Source organism: Eriocheir sinensis, chromosome 12, assembly GCF_024679095.1.
Source record: "Eriocheir sinensis breed Jianghai 21 chromosome 12, ASM2467909v1, whole genome shotgun sequence".
Taxonomy (NCBI): domain Eukaryota; kingdom Metazoa; phylum Arthropoda; class Malacostraca; order Decapoda; family Varunidae; genus Eriocheir; species Eriocheir sinensis.
The window spans coordinates 6,572,567-6,593,569 of NC_066520.1; the positions used below are offsets into that span (position 1 = coordinate 6,572,567).

The 21,003-nt window shown below is 42.4% G+C and overlaps 1 protein-coding gene across 4 annotated transcripts in view; it reads left to right on the plus strand.

Annotated features, from left to right (window-relative positions):
* Positions 1 to 21,003, plus strand: part of LOC126997337 (actin-related protein 5-like) — a 141,053-nt gene that overhangs the window by 12,958 nt on the left and 107,092 nt on the right. For 3 of the 4 annotated variants that reach the window (XM_050858379.1, XM_050858380.1, XM_050858378.1), the window contains exons 5-6: positions 7,842 to 8,055; positions 20,711 to 20,994. In XM_050858379.1, coding sequence (XP_050714336.1) covers positions 7,842 to 8,055; positions 20,711 to 20,994 — 498 coding nt within the window. Of the gene's footprint in view, positions 1 to 7,841; positions 8,056 to 8,472; positions 8,492 to 20,710; positions 20,995 to 21,003 lie in introns of those variants that run through there. The other variant, XM_050858381.1, reaches the window with a different exon arrangement.

The window sequence follows — 21,003 nt, forward strand, 5'->3', positions numbered from 1 at the left end:
TCAATCAGTGTTTATGAAATACAAATTCTGTTGTATGGGCAGGCCTATCTGGATGAGTAATGCAGTGCACTCAACCACCACGAGCTGTATCATCTTTCCATCTTTCTGATCAATCCTTCTCTCTGTTGGAAGTGCCAAACCCTGAGGACAGGTTGGCAGTTTTTTTTTTTTTTGGAAGCCAAAGCTGGTGGTGAACATTGAAATCTCCTAGGATGGAGATTTCAGCGAAGGGAGAGTGAGTCAAGATGTGCTCTACTTTAAAGTTCAAATACCCTCAACCTTAGTCCTCCCACATGTTTACCTTGTGTGACATCCCTGTAAGCCTGGGAAATGAAAGTCCTGGAGGCTGAGTGATGCTGTAGCCATGTGCTGTGGCTAGCAACACAACTCTTTGGTTCCTTATTCCGACCAAGATGAGTGGCCTCTCCTGGCTTGGAGAGGTCAATCAGCTAGTCTGCATGATCATGAGCCAAACAGCCACCACTATGACAGGTTGTGGCTGTATATACTCTCCTGCTACCCCTGGGACTGTTGGGCTTCTAGGCCCAATGACCAACCTCCCATGGTGGGTATGGGCGTAGGTGAGCGAAAGTTCTTTTTGAAAACACATATGACATCCAGTACTTTTGAGAGGCCTGGTCAGGGCAGGAAAGCACCCCTGTCCCACTAAACACACCTACCCACACCACTTGGGGACTGCTAGGGTGGTCCAGATGAGACACAAGCTTGTCAAGCTAGGCTCGGGGTTATCCTGTGTCAGACTCTACGTGTGGGTGCCTGGAACAATTTGAGCCTCTCGGAGGATCAGCGACTTTTTATTTATTTTTTATTTTTTTATATGTTCCACCTATAGATCTGGTAGATTTTCTTGGTGGGGGCATGATGGTTAGCCCCAGCCCATTGTGGTGCATGCAAGTATTTATAGTGGCGCCATCTTACTTGGCTCATGTTCTCCCCTGAAACTTACATTGATCCTCTTTTAATTGAGCAAATCTAGAGTCTGGGTTGTTGTTGGTCTTTAGGACAGCTTGTGTGTAGCCTTAGGCCACTCAGCAGTGACTGAAAAATCTCAGCTTGTGACAGAGGGCATGATGTGATGCGACTGCCCTATCTGTTAATTAAACTCAGGGGGTTGAGAGTAGGCACAGTGGGGCTCTGAGACAAGAAGACTTGGCAATGGAGAGGTCAGTAGTGGAGACTAAATGTACTACTGCTCAGGCCAGAGTGATTTTTCTTTCTTTTTTTTTTCTTTACATGTTCTGCCTCTGGCATTGGTAGGCTTCTTGATGGGGCCTGATTGTCAGCACCAGCCTGTTATGGCATGTTTATAGTGTTTATAGTGGCACCATCTTGCCCCATTCAGAGGAGTAGCTATTGCCATTTCTAGCCAACTGCAGGCCTCTGTTGTTGGGGTTACTCTTGTTGATAAGTGTATGATTCTGGTGAGGTTGAAGCACACCTTGGGCGTCATATCTCCGATTACAGTGTATGCCCCTATCAAGATGTGTGAATTTAAGAAGTAGATGTTCCGCGCCAAAATTGACTCAATTGTTGACCAGTGACACACTCGTTGTCTTGAGTGACTTCAATACATCAACTGGCAAAGAGAGAGCTGACTATGAGTTATGTGTTGGTCTCCATGGCTCTGGCACCAGAGACATTAACAGTTCTTTTCTTTTGAACTTTGCAAAGTCCAGAAGGCTGAGGAATGCTGATTCCCAGTCCAGAGACACAAGCCTTGCTGCTGGACTTGGTATAGCAATGTTGGCAGTGTGTTAGTACTCATTGGAGGATCCTCCAGAACTGTAGGGTATTCTGGAGTACTGAGTTCTTTCAGACTGACCACAGACTTGTTTAAAAACTGAGGATATGCATCAGACCCAAGAAATTCTCAAGATGCAGCCCACTGGGGTTCCATCTTGAGAAACTGAAGGACCAGGTGTGTACTCAGGAGTATGAAGTGGAAAGGCAGCTGGGATCTGTAATATCAGTGCAGAGATGCTAAAAGCTGGGGGTGAAGTCATGATCTGTGGGTTCATGTAGTGCCATCTGCCATGTGGCAATCTGGTGCCATTACCATTACTGGAAAAGAGGGTTGGTTGTCTCTATCTGGTAAGGGAGCTAAACCAAGAGGAGAGGCAAAAGGTTTGAAAATTAATATGGAAGAACAAGTAGATGGGTGACTGAAAGGAGCAAGAGAAAATATTATCAGGGAAAATATCCATATGGATATGTGGAAGGAAGAGTATATATTCAGTTCAGTCTTGTGCACGTGTGTTGTGGTGCCACCCTCTCCATACTATGATGCCGGCGTCTGCGTCACGGATGGAAAAGGTTAAGAGGTTTAGAAGAGGATTAAGAGGAAATGGAAGAGGATTAAGAGGTTTAGAAGAGGATTAACCCTTTCCATATGGTGACGCCGACAGTGATGCCAACTTTGGCGTCACTGTATTGAAGGGGTCAAAGTGGAGGGAGGTGGTTAGTTTACTTGTGAATAGTAGCATCCCTCTAAAGAGCAGAGCAGGGGTGTACCAAGTGTGTATTAGATCAGTTCAGTGATGTTGTATGGAGCAGAAACATGGGCTGTAACTAGAAAATTGATGTAGGTATTGAGAGCAAGTGATCGCATAATGCTGAGGTATATGGCAGGGATCAGGTGGCAAGACAGGGTGTCCAGTGCAGATGTAGCTAACAGATGTGGAGTAGAGGACCTGGAAACAGTGCTCAGAAGGGAAAGACTCCAATAGTTTGGACATGTAAAGAGAGCAGGGGAGAATACAGTGCTGGGCGTTTTGGAGAGGTTGGAAGTAGAAGGAAGGAGACCAGTTGATAGACCCAGGAAATTGTGGAGAAGGTGTATACAGGAAGACTTGGCATTGATGGGATGGGATGGGAACATCGGGCAAAAGACAGAGTAGAATGGAGGAGAGCCATAAAGCGTCCAACCACTCAGGAAAAGTGAAAACGGACGTTAAAGGAAATGATGATGATGATATAGGGTAAGGGGAAGAGGAATGACAGGACTACAACTATTACCATGGTATTACACTGCTCAGTATGCCAGGCAAGGTGCTCGCTCATCTGCTGTAGATGCGAATTCAATATCTGCTAAAGTTTCAGAGACTTGAGCAATCTGAGTTCCCACCTGGCAAGTCTTCAACTGACCGGATCTTAGCACTTTGCATCCCTGTGGAACACTGATGTGAGTTTCGACAGGCTGGTCACAGTCTATGTCGATCTCAAGAAGGCATTTGACTCAGGGCATCATGAAGCACTCTGGAGCATTCTGCTGATCCTTGGGATTCCTGCAGGGACTGTTGACATGATGACTGACCTTTACTCTTGGACTGAGAGTGCTGTGCAGTGTGTGTGGTTGGCATTTCCAGCTTCTTTCCTGTTAATTCAGGAGTGAGTCAGAGGTGCGTCCTTGCTCCATCACTTTTCAACACTTGCATGTCCTGGGTATAAGGGAAAGTCGTTGGTCAGAATCATTGGCAGCATCTGTTGGTGACATCAAGGTCATTGATCTTGTGTTTGCTGACGATGCTGTACCTCTCGCAGAATTGCTGGAGGTCCTGGTGTTGGCTCTTTAAGTGCTGCATGAGGAGGTGAAGCCTCTGAGACTGAAGGTCTGGGCTTAAGCCAAGGTCCAGTCATTTGGAGGTTTGCTGGATGGCACGGTTCAGTTTGTTCATGCATGTGGTGAGGATGTCAAGGTCACCAAAAGCTTCACATACCTTGGCAGCATAGTGTATAGCAATGGTGGGCCTTACCAGCAAGTCACTCAGTGGATTGACCTACCCCGCGGTGTTATGGAGTCACTCAGCATTAAAAAATAGGCACGCCTACTATGCAACTATATGGGCGCTACATGAGCTTGCGTAGAAATTCATGTAATAGGAAGAAATGTTCCTATGAGAAAATGGTATATGGGCAGCACTGCCTTGATTGACTGAAGTTTTTTGTACCATTGCCTCCCTCGCCAAGTGCTGCACGACTACGCTCGCACCACAGGACACCAAGAAGGCAAACATACATATATACACATATACTATTTGTGATGTAAACTCTGCATAATGCCGCAAAATATCTTAGAATGACTAGCAACGAGGTGCCGAGCATGAGGTTTTGGTGGTGAGGCGTTGAGGGCGTTCAGGGAGTGTTGAATGTTAACTTATGTTGGTGTGTGCGGGATGATCAGCCTTATTGAGGGAGCTGCGGACATCTTTTCTTCAGATTCTAGCAAGGGAGTATTGCCAACTGCAATATTTAGAACTATTTGGTCAAAGAATCAGTCAGGTGATAGGTGAAGCTATGCTAAAATGCCGCTATATTGGACAAGAACATCCACCAGTTACTCGTCCGTAGATTTGCCGCGCTGGGCTGATATGATTTTCGACCAAATTTAGTGAAGAATCCACTCAATTGGCAATCCTGTGTTGTGAGAATTAGCATTGGAACACTCTCATATGCGGGAGATTTGAGTGCGGGTGGAGCTCGCAGCGAGCGTTTAGCACCACCAGCAAATACGCCTAATGCTCGCTGCGAGCGTTTAGCAATGAAAGGGTTAAAAGGCGGTGTCGAGCCATTGGGGCTATGGGTTGCCCTTATGCCCAACCAAGAGCGAGTTGTTGGTTGTCCTTATGAATGGAAAACGGTTGTGAGTACAAGTGTGGGTATGTGGGTACCGAACGGCTGCATGTAAACAGACGACAGCAGTGGCTGAGGAGTAAGGAGCAGTAAAATAGACTGGCAGAGCTGCTTTGCTTACTACTTGATTAACAAGATAAGAGAACACCCCATGCTGTGGAACCACAGTCCAGAACCCTTTTTCTCAAGTCTATGAAAATTGTAGATATCCCGGTGTCGTTTTCCTCTTCTTCTTCTTTTGACCTGTGATGCATGGCAGCGACAGTGAAAAGTAATAGTGGAAAATAGCAGAAGGGCATAGAAAAGCAAAATCAGTGAAAGAAAAGGACAGAAAAACACCTAAGTTCAGGGTGAAGTGTATAAGTGCGCACTGTTAAGTAACTAAGGGCTGCTTTCAGTCACTTTGTTTTGATCGTTACCAATGGCGGCGATCGCCGCTTAGTATTTCATGTGAAACTGGCTGATGGGGTAGTGGCAGCTGCAGACGAAGCGAGAGATGTTGAGAGTGTGTGGTAAGTGTGGGGCTAGGCTAACCCCGCAGCCACCACTACCCCATCGGCCAGTTTCACGTGGAAATACTATAGCGGCGAATGGCACCATTGGTAACGATCAAAACAAGCAAAATTACTGTGAAAGCAGCCCTAAGTGCATGTTGTGAAGTATAAAGGTGTGGAGAAGGAGGACCTAAGAAGCGATACAAACCGTTACAGGTCAAAAGAAGAAGAAGGTCCACTACACTGGCCGGTGTTGCGAGAAATATCTCCCCGCTGAAATTAGTCATTCTGCGGTCCACCACGCATGCGCACTGTGGAAATACACAGCATTAAAAGTATTAATTTGCCTGGTTTTGTTCTAGTTTGTCCGCTTGTGATTTTTGTGAGCGGTGAGGGAAATATGGAAACAGTAAGCATGTTAAACCTCTCTTCGAGCTATTTTGCGGCGGCGGCAGCAGTTTATGTTCAATAGGCATTGAAAAGTCAATCATAATATTAGTGATGATTTATAACAGAAAGAGTTAGCAGATTATTTCATAACACAGAAAACTACCAGAAAAATATAGGTTTGTCCAACTGTCCCACGGGTGACCGCGAGCGACTGCCCTTACTTTAGCAGACGACACCATGTGGATCACAAACGTGTATTCAGAACTGCCAGGCAATTGTAAGGCAGGTGCCTTCAACTGCGGCTTAAAATGACCTGTTCTCACTTCCCATTTTCTGCCTATTACCAAGGCACGTACAGGTAACTCGATTTACGTGAGTTTGGTTTACGCGTTTTTTAAATAACGCGGGGTCCAAAATACAAATAAATGTTTAATTTACACATTTATTCACTTATACGCAATATTTTATGGAGTGGCCACCAGATGTCTCACGCAACTGGACTCACATGGCGCCGCGGCCACACAGCTGAGCTCAGTTCTTCCCGCGCACCACTTGAACAACAATACAGAACCCACGCTGCCACGCTACTCAACAGTAGGGGTGGGCAGGTCCAGGTACCAGTATCGGTACTAACGGTACCAACTCTACGTTACGGTACCGGTACCAGACTGCTCGGTACCGGTACCAATACTAGCCAGTCGCTCATGGTGTCCCTCATTTCTTCCTCACACGAGTAAGGCTGAGACTGAGTGCCTGAGTGGATATCTCGGTGATATGGATATTCTCTCTCTCTCTCTCTCTCTCTCTCTCTCTCTCTCTCTCTCTCTCCACTGAATGAAGTGAATATTTATTTTTCAATAGAAGCCTACCTCTTGTTTGATTTACATTGTTTTTGATTTACACGACCTCTTCAAGGACACAATACTCGCGTAAATCGAGAGTTACCTGTATTTTGAGATAACAAGAGAGTAAAGTGGAAAAAACTGTGATAACAAGGGAGTTAAATTGAAAAAAGTCATTATTTTCCACGGGTCGGAACCAATAAGCGCTTTTACATGTATTTCAATAACTCAAGTTTCGCGATCCTCGAGTTTAGGGCCATACCTTCGGAATGAAGCAAGCGCGAAACTCGAGAGGGTACTGTAGTTTCTTTATTCCTTGCCTCCATCTCGCGTACCATGGGTTCAACTCACGCACTTTGAGTTTGTGTATTATACTTTCAAGTCCTTGCGTAGTAGGCATTGCACTTAGTGTGACGATGCATAGCGGGCGTGCCTGCTGCATGTGTCATCAATATATATTCAGGCGGACAAAGATTTAAATTTTTAAGTCACTGTGCTCCCTGTCTTACTGTATGGCTGTGAGACATGGACACTGAATAGTGACTTGGAGAGGTGGGTTGATGGCATTAGTACAAGTTCCTTCGCAGTATCATGGAGTAATGCTGGAATGACTTTGTGTCGTACCAGTGGCTACTCCGTGGAAGTGAATCAAATCCTGTTACCAGCTTAGTTTGTGAACGCCAACTCCAGCTATACGAGCATGTGGCATGCATCCCAAACGTTGATCCTGCTCACAGGGTTGTTTCTGTAAGAGACAGCCCAACAGAGGGAGCAGGTGCCCACCCTTTCCATGTAACTCTTTGCACAGTACCTCTTTGTGCCGCCTTGATGCAACTCTGCCACTCATTCTTCCCAGCCAATGGGAATATTTTTGCAAGGTCCATGGCTTCAATCATTAGTTATGAAACTTGGAACTGTTTCCATCCTATCGCTAGACTTGACATTGTTTGTTAGAAAAACACTGGTCTTGGAACCCCACTGTTATACTTTTGCCCAACCAGAAAGTAATGTATCAGCTGAGCAACTCTGTAGGTATGATCCATTTTTATTACCAACTATCAGGGAGTGTACACCCTGGGGCATGGTGCTTCACTCACTTGTCCCCTCCACTCATTAATTTTGTAAAATATCAATGTATGCTGAAAATAACTAATACATGCTTATTATAGTAGGTACAGCATTCTTTTTTTTCATTCCGATATTTTTTTTTCATGCTGAACAGTGTATAACAAACCTTGCAGAAAAAAAATGATGTGCAATTGGAGTGACTACTGTATATGGGTAATAGCAAATCAACCCATAAGAAAGAAAGCAGATGTATTTCTGGACACTCACTCCAACAAATTTTAGTGGCTAAATATGCAACTGTGACTTTTTCTTATTAGTATCAATAAAAATTTATGAATATTGTGGAGTAGGAGATTTATATATGAGATATGTTTTAAATGGAACTGATATATTACAGGAAACTGAAATACTGGTTGCCAATGACATAGTGAACATAGAAGCAGTCAGATTCCAGCTCAAGTCTCCACATGATGAGAATGTTGTGACACACTTTGAAGCACAAGAGACAATGTTTGATTATATCTTCTCCCACCTTGGCATCAACACACCACAAGTAGACCACCCGGTTATTCTGACAGAGGCCTTTTGCAACCCCAACTACTCTCGGCAGTGTAAGTGTTTCTTCCATCAGTTTTAGGGTGATTTTTACCTGCTATTTTTCATATTACCAGCTTGCTTTGTATGTTTTTTACAAATAATATAATAATAATAATAATAGTAATAATAAAACCTCACCATTTGCGCAGATAAGGGCGGTCTGAAGGTGCGCAAATGGCGAATGCGCAAATAGCGAACTTAATAACCTATGGGGAAAAATACATATGGGCGGTCACGGCACAACCCTCCCCCCCCTACAAACAAACAAACGAAAGCATGATGGTCGTGCAAAGGTGAAACAGAAAACATCGAATAATCGCAGTCACCACAAGACCAGGAGAGGCGATTGGGCCATGGCGGGAAACGACATGTGTACGTTGGTAGTGTTCTTCACTGGCGGCAGAGGATGCACGGGTGGTAGACAGCTGTAGCTCGCCAGCTGGTTTCAAGGTCGGTAGTGGTGATGAAGGTGGTGTTGAGGAAAGAGGTGGTGGTGGTGATGAAGGTGAGGTGGTGATGAATGTGGGGTATTGATGAAAGAAGTGGTGGTGATGAAAGTTGTGGTGGTGATGAATGTGGGGTAGTGATGAAAGTTGTGGTGGTGATGATGAATGTGGGGTAGTGATGAAAGTTGTGGTGGTGATGAATGTGGGGTAGAGATGAAAGTTGTGGTGATGATGAATGTGGGGTAGAGATGAAAGGGTATTATTGTAGGAGTACACCAGTCTAGAGATGGCTTTTCTTACCCTGACCATTAGAAAGAGCTCCGCATTCTGAGTAAATTCATCCCCATAAACACCCCTCGGAAATCATTTATAACGGAGGGAGGGAGGAGGCGGTCAAGGCCAGGCGTGACACCACCGCTCTGATGGTTGATGGGTTACTGCCCGACCCACCGCCGCCTCCCAGCCCCAGCCTTGTGTTTGTTAGGTTAGGTTTTAGGTTGGGTTAGTGTTAGGTTAGGTTAGTTTAGGTTAGGTTAGGTTAGGTTAGGTTAGTTTTAAAGGTTAGGTTGGGTTGGGTGGGTTGTGTTGGGTTATGTTGAGTTGGTTAGGATTGGTTTAGGCTAGGTTAGAGTTGGGTTGGTGTTAGGTTGGAGTTGGTGTTGGGTTGGGTTGGTTTAGGTTGGGTTAGGTTAGGTTAGGTTAGGTTGGGTTATGTTGGGTTAGGTTAGGTTGGGTTGGTTTGGGTTAGGTTAGGTTGGGTTGGGTTAGGTTGGGTTATGTTTGGTTTAAATGCCTGTGGACGAAACTAGTTTTTCTGGTAGATTTCGGTCTGTTTTGAATGAATGTGCTCTAAATTTTTTATCGCAAATCATTAGTCTCTTGGTTGGAAGGGGGGGGGGGTAAAAAAAAAACGTGATTTGCGATAGAAATGACACGCATATTCATTCAAAACAGGCCGAAAACTACCGAAAAAAACTAGTTTCATTCGGAAATGCAAGACTGGTGAAGTGCTACAAATTTACCGATGAAAGTTGTGGTGGTGATGAATGTGGGGTAGTGATGATAGGGGTAGTGGTGATGCAAGCGGTGGTGGTGGTAGTGAAAGTGGAGAGGGTGGTGACTTCATTACCGTGGACCACCACCTTCGTCACCACTACCACTAGCATCACCACCACCACCTGCATCACCACCATTGCCACCTTCATCACCACAGCCACCTTAATCGCCACCACCATCTTCATCATCACCACCACCACCACCACATTAATCACCACCACCACCACCTGCATCACCACCATTGCCACCTTCATCACCACAACCACCTTAATCACCACCACCATCTTCATCATCACCACCACTATTATCACCACCACTACCTTCATCACCACCACCACCACCACCACCTTTGTCACCACCACCACCACCACCACCTTCACCACCTTCATCACCACAACCACCACCTTCATCACCACCACCAACTTCATCACCACCACCACCTTCATCACCACCACCACCTTCATCACCACCACCTTCATCACCACCACCAACTTCATCACCACCACCAACTTCATCACCACCATCACCTTCATCACCACCACCACCTTCATCACCACCACCAACTTCATCACCACCATCACCTTCATCACCACCACCAACTTCATCACCACCACCACCACCTTCATCACCACCACCAACTTCATCACCACCATCACCTTCACCACCACCTTCATCACCACCACCAACTTCATCACCACCACCACCACCTTCATCACCACCACCAACACCAACTTCATCACCACCATGGACATGTTTACAAATACTACGTAGAAATTTAAATTTACGCGGGAGATGGCATTAGGGGGAACCGACCCTTAGTCAGTGGTGGTTGGGCGAGGTGCGCAAATGGCAAGACCACCTGCACAAATAGTGGGACGATGGCCGCAAATTAAGGCCATGCAAATGGTGAGGTTTTACTGTATAGCCTAACAAGTATGACTCATAATTATTAAACCTGAATTTTAGGTACAGTCATAGACTTCGTATCCTTGACAGGTGTCGGGAGGGCTTCGGCGCAACAGCTCGCGAGATAGGCGGGCAACATTATCACGCTCTCTCGATCCCTGCCCCCCACACACACCACACATTGTATATATATGTATATATATATATATATATATATATATATATATATATATATATATATATATATATATATATATATTTATATATATATATATATATATATATATATATATATATATATATATATATATATATATATATATATGATGAATGTGGGGTAGTGATGAAAGTTGTGGTGGTACTATTCAAAAATCCGTATAAAATTAGTGCCCCCCGTAGAAACACTCATGGGCACTCCTACGAAATCCAAGTCCCACCTGGCTCAGCTGTTACCCACAGGCCCAAGTTGCCAGTTATGCAGTCACAGTGTAGTGTTACCACGCTGGTGGGGTCGAGGGGGCCGAAGCCCCCCCCATTAGAGGTCAGGATATTTAAAATTCGGTTGGAGTAGTTTAAATATGCGTCTCTTAACTATGTAATATGGAGGCGTAATGTTGTATTTTGGAGGAGCGGAGTCAATCTCCACAATTACCGTTTTGTATCTTATTTCAAGTATGAATTAGAGAGCAATATAAACTGTTGTAGAGAGTAAGAGAGTGTGAGTGTATGACACGGCTCGCTCGCTGTCAATGTGGGAGGCAGTGCTGCCAGGATGGCTCCGTTGCCCGGCATGGAAACACTACAGCAGAAAATGCAAAACTGGCAACTTTGGCTGGCGAGTAGAAGCTTAGCCAGGCGGGACCCGGATTCACGTTTTAAGCTCTCCCTACTGCAACTTAACTCGTACCAAAACGTAACTTCAAAATCTGAATTCTTCTGCAAAGTGAATACCTTTCTCGAATGCTTTGGGATGCATTCAGTAGGTGTTTTGGCTTGTCTCTTGGGTCCCATGTTCATGTTATGTGGTAATGGAGAAGCATAGCTGAGGTTGTGCACACACACGAACTTAGGGAAAGCGCATAGGTTTCAATCTGGCAAAAGTGTTTCTGATGTTGTGCACACACACAGACTGAGGGGATGTGCATGGCAGGCAGTCTGGTAGAACAGTGTTGCCACTCACGCCATGGCTACCTGGTGCAACGAGTGGGAAATTTAATAATCCTGAAAAAATCTTCTGTGACAATCCGTATAAAACCGAAACCGTACTATTGGAAATATATATATATATATATATATATATATATATATATATATATATATATATATATATATATATATATATATATATATATATATATATATATATATATATATATATATATATATATATATATATATATATATATATATATATATATATATATATATATATATATATATATATATATATATATATATATATATATATATATATATATATATATATATATATATATATATATATATATATATATATATATATATATATATATATATATATATATATATATATATATATATATATATATATATATATATATATATATATATATATATATATATATATATATATATATATATATATATATATATATATATATATATATATATATATATATATAATATATATATATATATATATATATATATATATATATATATAAATTCCGACAAACACAGGAAATTTAAAAATCCGAAAAGATCTTCTGTGACAATCCGTATAAAACCAAAACCGAACTATTGGAAACAGTACTATTTAAGGGACGACTGTATGTATATATATATATATATATATATATATATATATATATATATATATATATATATATATACACAGTAAAACCTGATTATCCGGCGGATTATCCGAAAAACCGGATTATCAGAAATTGATCTTGATAATGCAATTAAATTTTTTTTTTCTATACTAAAACGTAATAAAACATCAAAAATAAATAAAAGTAACTACATATGTACTATATTAACACATTTAAAATTGATAAGAACAGTTAAAATGAATATGCTTTCTTATACGTATTGCCGAAATAGCTTGTAACGAATAGATCAATGTATTAGACAAAAACATTAAACAAACTCTCAACAACACCACGTCCGCACCTTCGCCCAGCAAGGACGTAGGTGCGTAACGAACAAACTACTGCGACTACTCTCACCGTACTCTCAAGACAACGACACAAACGACTCCCTCTCCACTCCATGCCACATTCCTTCCAACATACGAGTTCTTGGCGATAATATGAGTCATCATACTGTGTCTCCACCTGCACGATGCATCAAGGTCACACTTGCAAGCTTGCACAACCATTCACAATCGCACTCTGCAACATTCACAATTCAGATCTGCAACGCCACAAGTATCAACATACACTGGTCCAGACAAGGAGACACACAGACAAACATACAATAAAACATTTACATCACATGTTTTAGCGTACTACTTTGTTTAGCGTGGCGTGTGTTTGTTTGGTTTCATTGTTTACATCGTCAGTCGGCGACAGTCATAGCCACAATGCCGACGATCAAACTGGCGGCGATCAAAATGGCGGCCATAAATCCGGATTATCCAAAATCTGCTTATCCATTTAGGATAATCGGGTTTTCTATATATATATATATATATATATATATATATATATATATATATATATATATATATATATATATATATATATATATATATATATATATATATATATATATATATATATATATATATATATATATATATATATATATATATAGATAGACATATATATATATATATATATATATATATATATATATATATATATATATATATATATATATATATATCTAGTTAAACATGATAGTCAGCTCAATGTTGACTATTTTTCTTAAGTAAATTCTCTTTCTCGGATAATGGTCCTATTCTCTTTTGTCAATTTGGTGATGACTTCACTGTAAGTGGTCATCTTTGTTGCTTGATCGCGATTTCGGGTTTAGCCACTGAAGAATGGTTAGAAACCCGAAATCGCGATCTGGCAACAAAGATGACCACTTACGTGAAGTCATCACCAAATTGAAGAGAATAGGACTATTATCTGAGAGAGAATTTTCTTAAGAAAATAGTCAACATTGAACTGACTATCACGTTTAACAGACATATTTACGAAAATCTCCTGCCCATATATACCCTCAATATATATATATATATATATATATATATATATATATATATATATATATATATATATATATATATATATATATATATATATATATATATACAGGTAACTCTCGATTTACGCGAGTTTGGTTTACGCGTTTTTTAAATAACGCGGGGTCCAAAATCCAAATAAATGTTTAATTTAAGCGTTTTCTTCACTTATACGCGATATTTTATGGAGTGGCCACCAGATGTCTCACGCAACTGGACTCACACGGCCACACAGCTGAGCTCAGTTCTTCCCGCGCGCCACTTGAACAACAATACAGTACCTACGCTGCCACGCTACTCAACAATAAGGGTGGGCAGGTACCGGTACCAGTACCGGTACTAACGGTGCCAGCAATACGGTACGGTACTGGTACCAGGCTGCTCGGTACTGGTACCAATACTAGCCAGCCCCTCATGGTGTCCCTCATTTCTTCCTCACACGAGAGAGGCTGAGAATGAGTGCCCGAGTGGATATCTCGGTTCTGGTGACACGCGGCATGCAGCTGTTTGTTGTGTGGGTGTGGTTACGTGGTTTGTAAACAATGCAAATGGTGGCCGGGCTGGGATTGCGTGAAATAACTCCTCGTACAAGACTCATGATGTACAGTTTCTGATATCATATTCACCCCATTATTCTCACTAATATTAATACTTAATAATGAACAAATGGACATTTTTTTCCAATATGATTTTTTATGTAGCTTGTACTGCTCCTTAGTTATACAATCTTAAGCCACCTGTGACATCAAGATCAAGATCATACAAATGGCGCCCGACGGAAAAACGGGATAACAGCAAGGCATGGACGATCTTCCACCGATTTAGTCTTTGTATAGTAGTTATTAGATCGCCCTGTATTCTATGGTAACATATTATAGGACAGCTACGGACTATGAAGGATTATAAACAATAATAAAGGTAAGTTTGCCGTTGTTATTGGATAGGACGAAAAACAGACCCTTAAAAACATCCCAAAGAAGAAAAAAAATCATTGAAAATTTGTACATTCAGCGTATAACGCGCAGGGCTAAACTTTCAGGCATTTTTTATGTGAAAAAATGCGCGCTATACGCCGAAAATTACGGTATTTATTTTTCAACAGAAACCTACCTCTTGTTTGATTTAGATTGTTTTTGAATTACGCGACCTCTTCAAGAACGCAACACTCGCGTAAATCGAGAGTTACCTGTACAGGTAATTCTCGATTTACGCGAGTTTGGTTTACGCGTTTTTGAAAGAACGCGGGGTCCAAAATCCAAACAAAAAATTTACTTACACGTTTTTTCCACTTATGCGCGATATTTTATGGAGTGGCCACCAGTTGTCTCACGCAACTGGACTCACATAGCGCCGCGGCCACACAGCAGAGCTCAGTTCTTCCCGCGCGCCACTTGAACAACAATACAGTACCCACACTGCCACGCTACTCAACAATAGGGGTGGGCAGTTACCGGTACTAATGGTACTAGCTATATGGTACAGTACCGGTACCAGACTGCTCGGTACCGGTACCAATACTAGCTAGCCACTCATGGTGTCCCTCATTTCTTCCTCACACGAGTGAGGCTGAGTGCCTGAGTGGATATCTCGGTGATATGGATATTCTCTCTCTCTCTCTCTCTCTCTCTCTCTCTCTCTCTCTCTCTCTCTCTCTCTCTCTCTCTCTCTCTCCACTGAATGAAGTGAATAAGCATATTATTCTCACCATCACTCGTAGGTTATGACAGAGAACTAGGCAAGACACGATTCACACGTTTCTGGTGACACGCGCCATGCAGCTGTTTGTTGTATGGGTGTGGTTTGTAAACAATGCAAATGGCGGCCTGGCTGGTATTGCGCGAAATATCTCCTCGTACAAGACTCATGATGTACAGTGTCTGATATCATATTTACCCCATTATTCTCACTAATATTAATAATTAATAACGAACACATGGATATTTTTTTCCAATATGATTTTTTATGTAGCTTGTACTGCTCCTTAGTCATACAATCAAGCCACCTGTGACATCAAGATCAAGATCATACAAATGGCGCCCGACGGAAAAACGGGATAACAGCAAGGCATGGGCAATCCTCCATCGATTTCAGTTTTGTATAGTAGTTATTAGATCGCCCTGTAGTCTATGGTAACATATTATAAGACAGCTACGGACTATGAAGGATTATATACAATGATAAAGGAAAGTTTGCCGTTGTTATTGGATAAGACAAAAAACAGACCCTTAAAAACACCCCAAAGAAGAAAAAATCATTAAAAAATTTGTACATTCATTACAAAGGCGCGGGGCTAAACTTTCAGGGTTTTTTTTGAAAAATTGTGCACTATCAGCTGAAAAATACGGTATTTATTTTTCTATTAGGCACCTACCTCTTGTTTGATTTACATTGTTTTGATTTACGCGACTCTCCAAGAACGCAATACTCAAATCGAATATATATATATATATATATATATATATATATATATATATATATATATATATATATATATATATATATATATATATATATATATATATATATATATATATATATATATATATATATATATATATATATATATATATATATATATATATATATATATATATATATATATATATATATATATATATATATATATATATTTATATATATATATATACACACACATGCACACACACACACACACTAACCAGGAATTAATCTTGGCACCCTGCATATCCCGACGCTCTAACGCTAAGGTATTATTATTTCGGCTGATCAACCTTATAGGTTTTCAATATGGTAAAATAATCCCCTTCTGGCAACGCCAGGTCCTTGTGTGAAATTTAATAGTCGGTTAGTAACGGACACTCAGCGCCTGAAGTAAGTAGTACCCCGCGCTCCTCTCCCTTGCTATTGTTGCTCTTGCTTTATTGTTTCTTGCTGCTGGCCTTCTTCATAACTTCCTTCCTTCTGGTCACATTGCAAAAATTATGAAGAAATGGTTCACAGGTGATGTATAATAGTGTAGCAGGAAATGTGTGTTTTTAGTCATTAAAAGCCTAATACATCTCCGGACATTGATTTCTTTTGCGGTGAGTTCATTTATATATAGACTTTTTATTATTCATGCATTATCCTTACTTCCTATCCCATTTCATGCTCCCTGTTACTTATATTAGACACCAGTTCTGAACAGCTATCCGTAATACATTATTCACTCGTAAGTCCACAAAGAATTTACAAAAGAGATGGTGGTATTTTTCTAAGGATGTGAGGAAACAAGTGTTGTAGGTGGAATTCCTGAAGTGGAGAGAGAGAGAGAGAATGCGAGGGCGAGGGGAAGGTTATAAGAGAAAGGAAAGGAATAAAAAAGGATAATATACAAAATGAACCGATTTTGAGGGAGGAATAGAAAGAAAGGAAGATTATGGAGTGAAAGTATAATTCTCTCTCTCTCTCTCTCTCTCTCTCTCTCTCTCTCTCTCTCTCTCTCTCTCTCTCTCTCTCTCTCAAGCAAGAGGGGCTTTATAAAGCAGAAACTGAGCGGGCAGAAGAGATGTAAGTGTTGTGTTTTTTGTATATCTTATTGATACTAAAATGAACTGAAATGAAAATGTGACTTCATGGGTCCATGTGCATGACCAGTGGGGGGCTACATGCAAAATTTGGTGAGGCTAGCTAACAAAATAAAGTCAGGACGCCCTTTTATTGTTTTGAGAGTTTGCCCGCCTAATATATAGGCTGTTCCGTCGACACCCGTCAAGGATACGGAGTCTATGATACAGTATACCCTGCATAAGTCGGACCAATTGGGGGGAAGGCCGATACGAGTTATCTGAAAATCCAAGCTCCCCGAGGGATTTTTTTTTTTACATTTTGCACGCCTGTTACACTAACAGTTGAAATGGTCTGTGTAATGCATTACGTAAATAGGTACTACATACATGGCGCACGCACACAATACACACACGGCGTGCACACACACACACACACAGATGCTTGAGAGACAAAGAAATATAGCTTCCCGCAAAGAAATGTAGAGGTTTGGAGCGGACTAAGTGAGGATGTAATGTACCCTCTTGAGTTTCGCGGTTAGTCCCAAATTCTTACTCACCCCGAGTTTCACCCTGCTTTAACACGTACGGGTCACGTCTACTTACCGTCGGCGTCATGCACGCTACCTTTAAAGGTAGTATCACACTGGACGTTTTCCTCCAAACATTGTGGCTATGTAGAGAGAGAGAGAGAGAGAGAGAGAGAGAGAGAGAGAGAGAGAGAGAGAGAGAACAGGTCGTTTTGAAGCTGCAGTTGAAGGCAGCTGCCTTACGATTGGCTGACAGTTCTGAAAACACGCTTGTGATTCGCTGGGAGTCCGATGACATCATCGCTGACGCTCACCCTATCAGTGTCTTCACTGCCTTAAGGCGGTGTGACAATGGCCGTTTTTGTCCAACCATTGGGGCTACAGGTAACGCCCTTATGCCCAAGCAGGAGGGAGTTCATGGTTATTCGTAAGCTGGTGTCACACTGAGGTTTTTTCTTCCCACCGCGTTTGCGGCAGCTAGGGCAACCAGCAACTCCAACTTTTCCTGGTGTGTGTCACACACGGCCAAGGTCGGTTGCCCGTATCCACATCCACAACGTAAACAAAGCACTTGCCCTGTATCAACATGGCGTCATCTGCTAAAGTAAGGGCTGTCGTGGCTTATGCTGCCATTACCCAAGTTATGGACTTGTTGCTGCAGTTAAATGGAAGGAAGAAACAGTTGTGGGTGTGGCATACCTGTGGTTCCTCCATGCCAGTTCTCATTGTCACAACTGCGCGTGTGTGGCCAACCCACCCATCTTGACTTAACCAAATAAACACATGGATCGAATAACAACACACACACACACACACACACACACACAGAGGATGTGACTACATTAGAAGTGAGGATGTAGTATCGGCGAGGAGTGTGCAAAGCTTTAAGGAAAAGTTGGATAAATGTAGATACGGAGACGGGACCACACAAGCGCTGTAAGGCTACAACTAGGTAAATACACACACACACCAGACTCATTAGGAACCATTGCAGATGTTTCTGACAAACTGAAACGACTTCACCATTTCTTGAGTGTGTTAGAACGTATTTGATGAGTGGCTCACATGAACCAAACCTAGTTCTTGGCAAGAAGAAAGCAGTCATCTTTAACACTGCTCTCTTCTTGCCATTGGGTATGTTTGGTTTGTATGAACCACTCGCCAAATAAGTTCTAACACACTCTTGGAAATGGCGAAGCCACTCGCCGGCGGCTGAAAAATCCCAGCTTGGTGACACCGGGCGGGGATTGAATTCGCATCCTACTGAATGCGGCGCCGTCTTGCTATCTGTTCAGCCACCGCCTCCCCAAAATGGAAATGGCGAAGCCATATTTGTTTGTGAGAAACATCTGCTGTGGTTCATGATGAGTCTGGTGTGTGTGTGTGTGTGTGTGTGTGTGTGTGTTAGTCTTTGTTGTTACTCGATTCATGTGTTTATGTAGTCGGAGTCTAGATGGATGGGTTGGCCGCTCACACGTAATGGTGACAATGAGAACTGGCACGGAGGAACCACAGACACGCCACACCCGTTGTGGTTGTGGATACGGGCAACCGACCTTGGCTGTGTGTGACGCACACCAGGAAAAGTTGGATTTGCAGGTTGCCCAAGCTGCCGCCAACGCGGTGGGAAGAAAAAGGCCCAGTGTGATACCAGGTTACGGACAACTGACAACTCGCTCTCAGATGGGCGCACAGGCGTTGCCAGTAGCCACAACGGTTAGAAGAAAACGACCAGTCTGACACTTCCCCAAGGCAGTGAGGCCGCTGACCGGGTGAGCTCCGGTGATGATGTCATCGGACTCCCAGCGAATCACAAGCATGTTTTCAGAGGCTTCATCTGTGGCTTTAAAATGACCTGTTCTCTCTTCCTGTTTTCTTCCTTTTTCCAAGGTACGTATTTTGAGATAACAAGGGAGTAAAGGAGGAAAAAATGTGAGCTTCAGAGGGCAGCATGAGCCAATTATAATGGCGCCACTATAAACAGTTGCCTGCACCATGACGGGCTCGGGGCCGACCATCGGGCCCAGATGGATAGTCTACCGGCACCATAGCCCACATGTAAAAAAAAAGAAAAAAATCTCCATGGGTCGTGTTTTCGATACCTCGAGTTTCGCGATCCTCTAATTTAGTGCTATACCTTCGGAACGAAGTGAGCGCGAAACTCCAGAGGGTACTGTAGTATCAGCTAAGAGTGTGCAAAGCTTTAAGGAAAAGTTGGATAAATGCAGATACGGAGACGGGACCACACGAGCGTAAAGCCCAGTCCCTGTAAAACTCCAACTTGGTAAATACACACGCGTGCGTCGTGCACACACACACACACACACACACCTAAACACGTGGCGTGGACACACACACACACACACACACACACATAAACATGTGGCAAGGACACACACATACACACATACATGATAAGGATACAATAGGGGCTACAGAGCGAGCGAAAGCTGAGGAAGACACTGCCCAGGATCCTGATTCTGTCCTTTGATCCTGACACTGCCATGCGCTTGCTAAGTCAGCTGTGTAAACACTGATCTTGCCATCTTGGCGCTGGCAGTGCCACGGCACACGCGCCCATTTTGTGTCTCCAACAGCTCGGACAACTCCTCAAATGACTCGGACGATGTAAGAGCTATCAGGGGTATTTTAGCCAGTATATAAGCCGAGTGGCTTAAAATTACTCAATCAAAGGGCAAAAAATGCCTACCAGTGCACTCGGGATAAAACGTTAAAAAAAAACACTGAAAGTGTCCGACTCATCCGATATCCAGCTTATTCGGGTCTGACTTAAGCGGGGTTTACTGTATTCTGTATTCATAGAAAAAAGTTCATCAACTGGACTATTGTTTTTCATATTGTATCTATGATTATTAATTCTTTTCTACTGCAATAGTTTATATCTGCATGCATATTCACAAGAACCAAAATTATGGGGAAATGGAAACAACTGAGTATTCTTTTATTTACAGTGATGTCAGAGCTGCTTTTTGAGTGTTATGGGGTGCAAAGCGTGTCCTACTGTGTTGATGGTCTACTTAGCTATCATCACAACAACCCTACATCCCAGGATGGCCTCTTGGTTAATATTGGCAACTGTACAACCCATGTCATCCCCATCCTGAATGGATTTGCAGATCCAGGCAGCTCCCGGAGGATTAGAATAGGTGGATCCCACCTAATAAGGTTCCTGTGGCGATGGCTTCAGCTCAGGTTTCCCCAGCATCTTAATGCCATCACCCTCTCCAGAGCCGAGGTAAGAAAG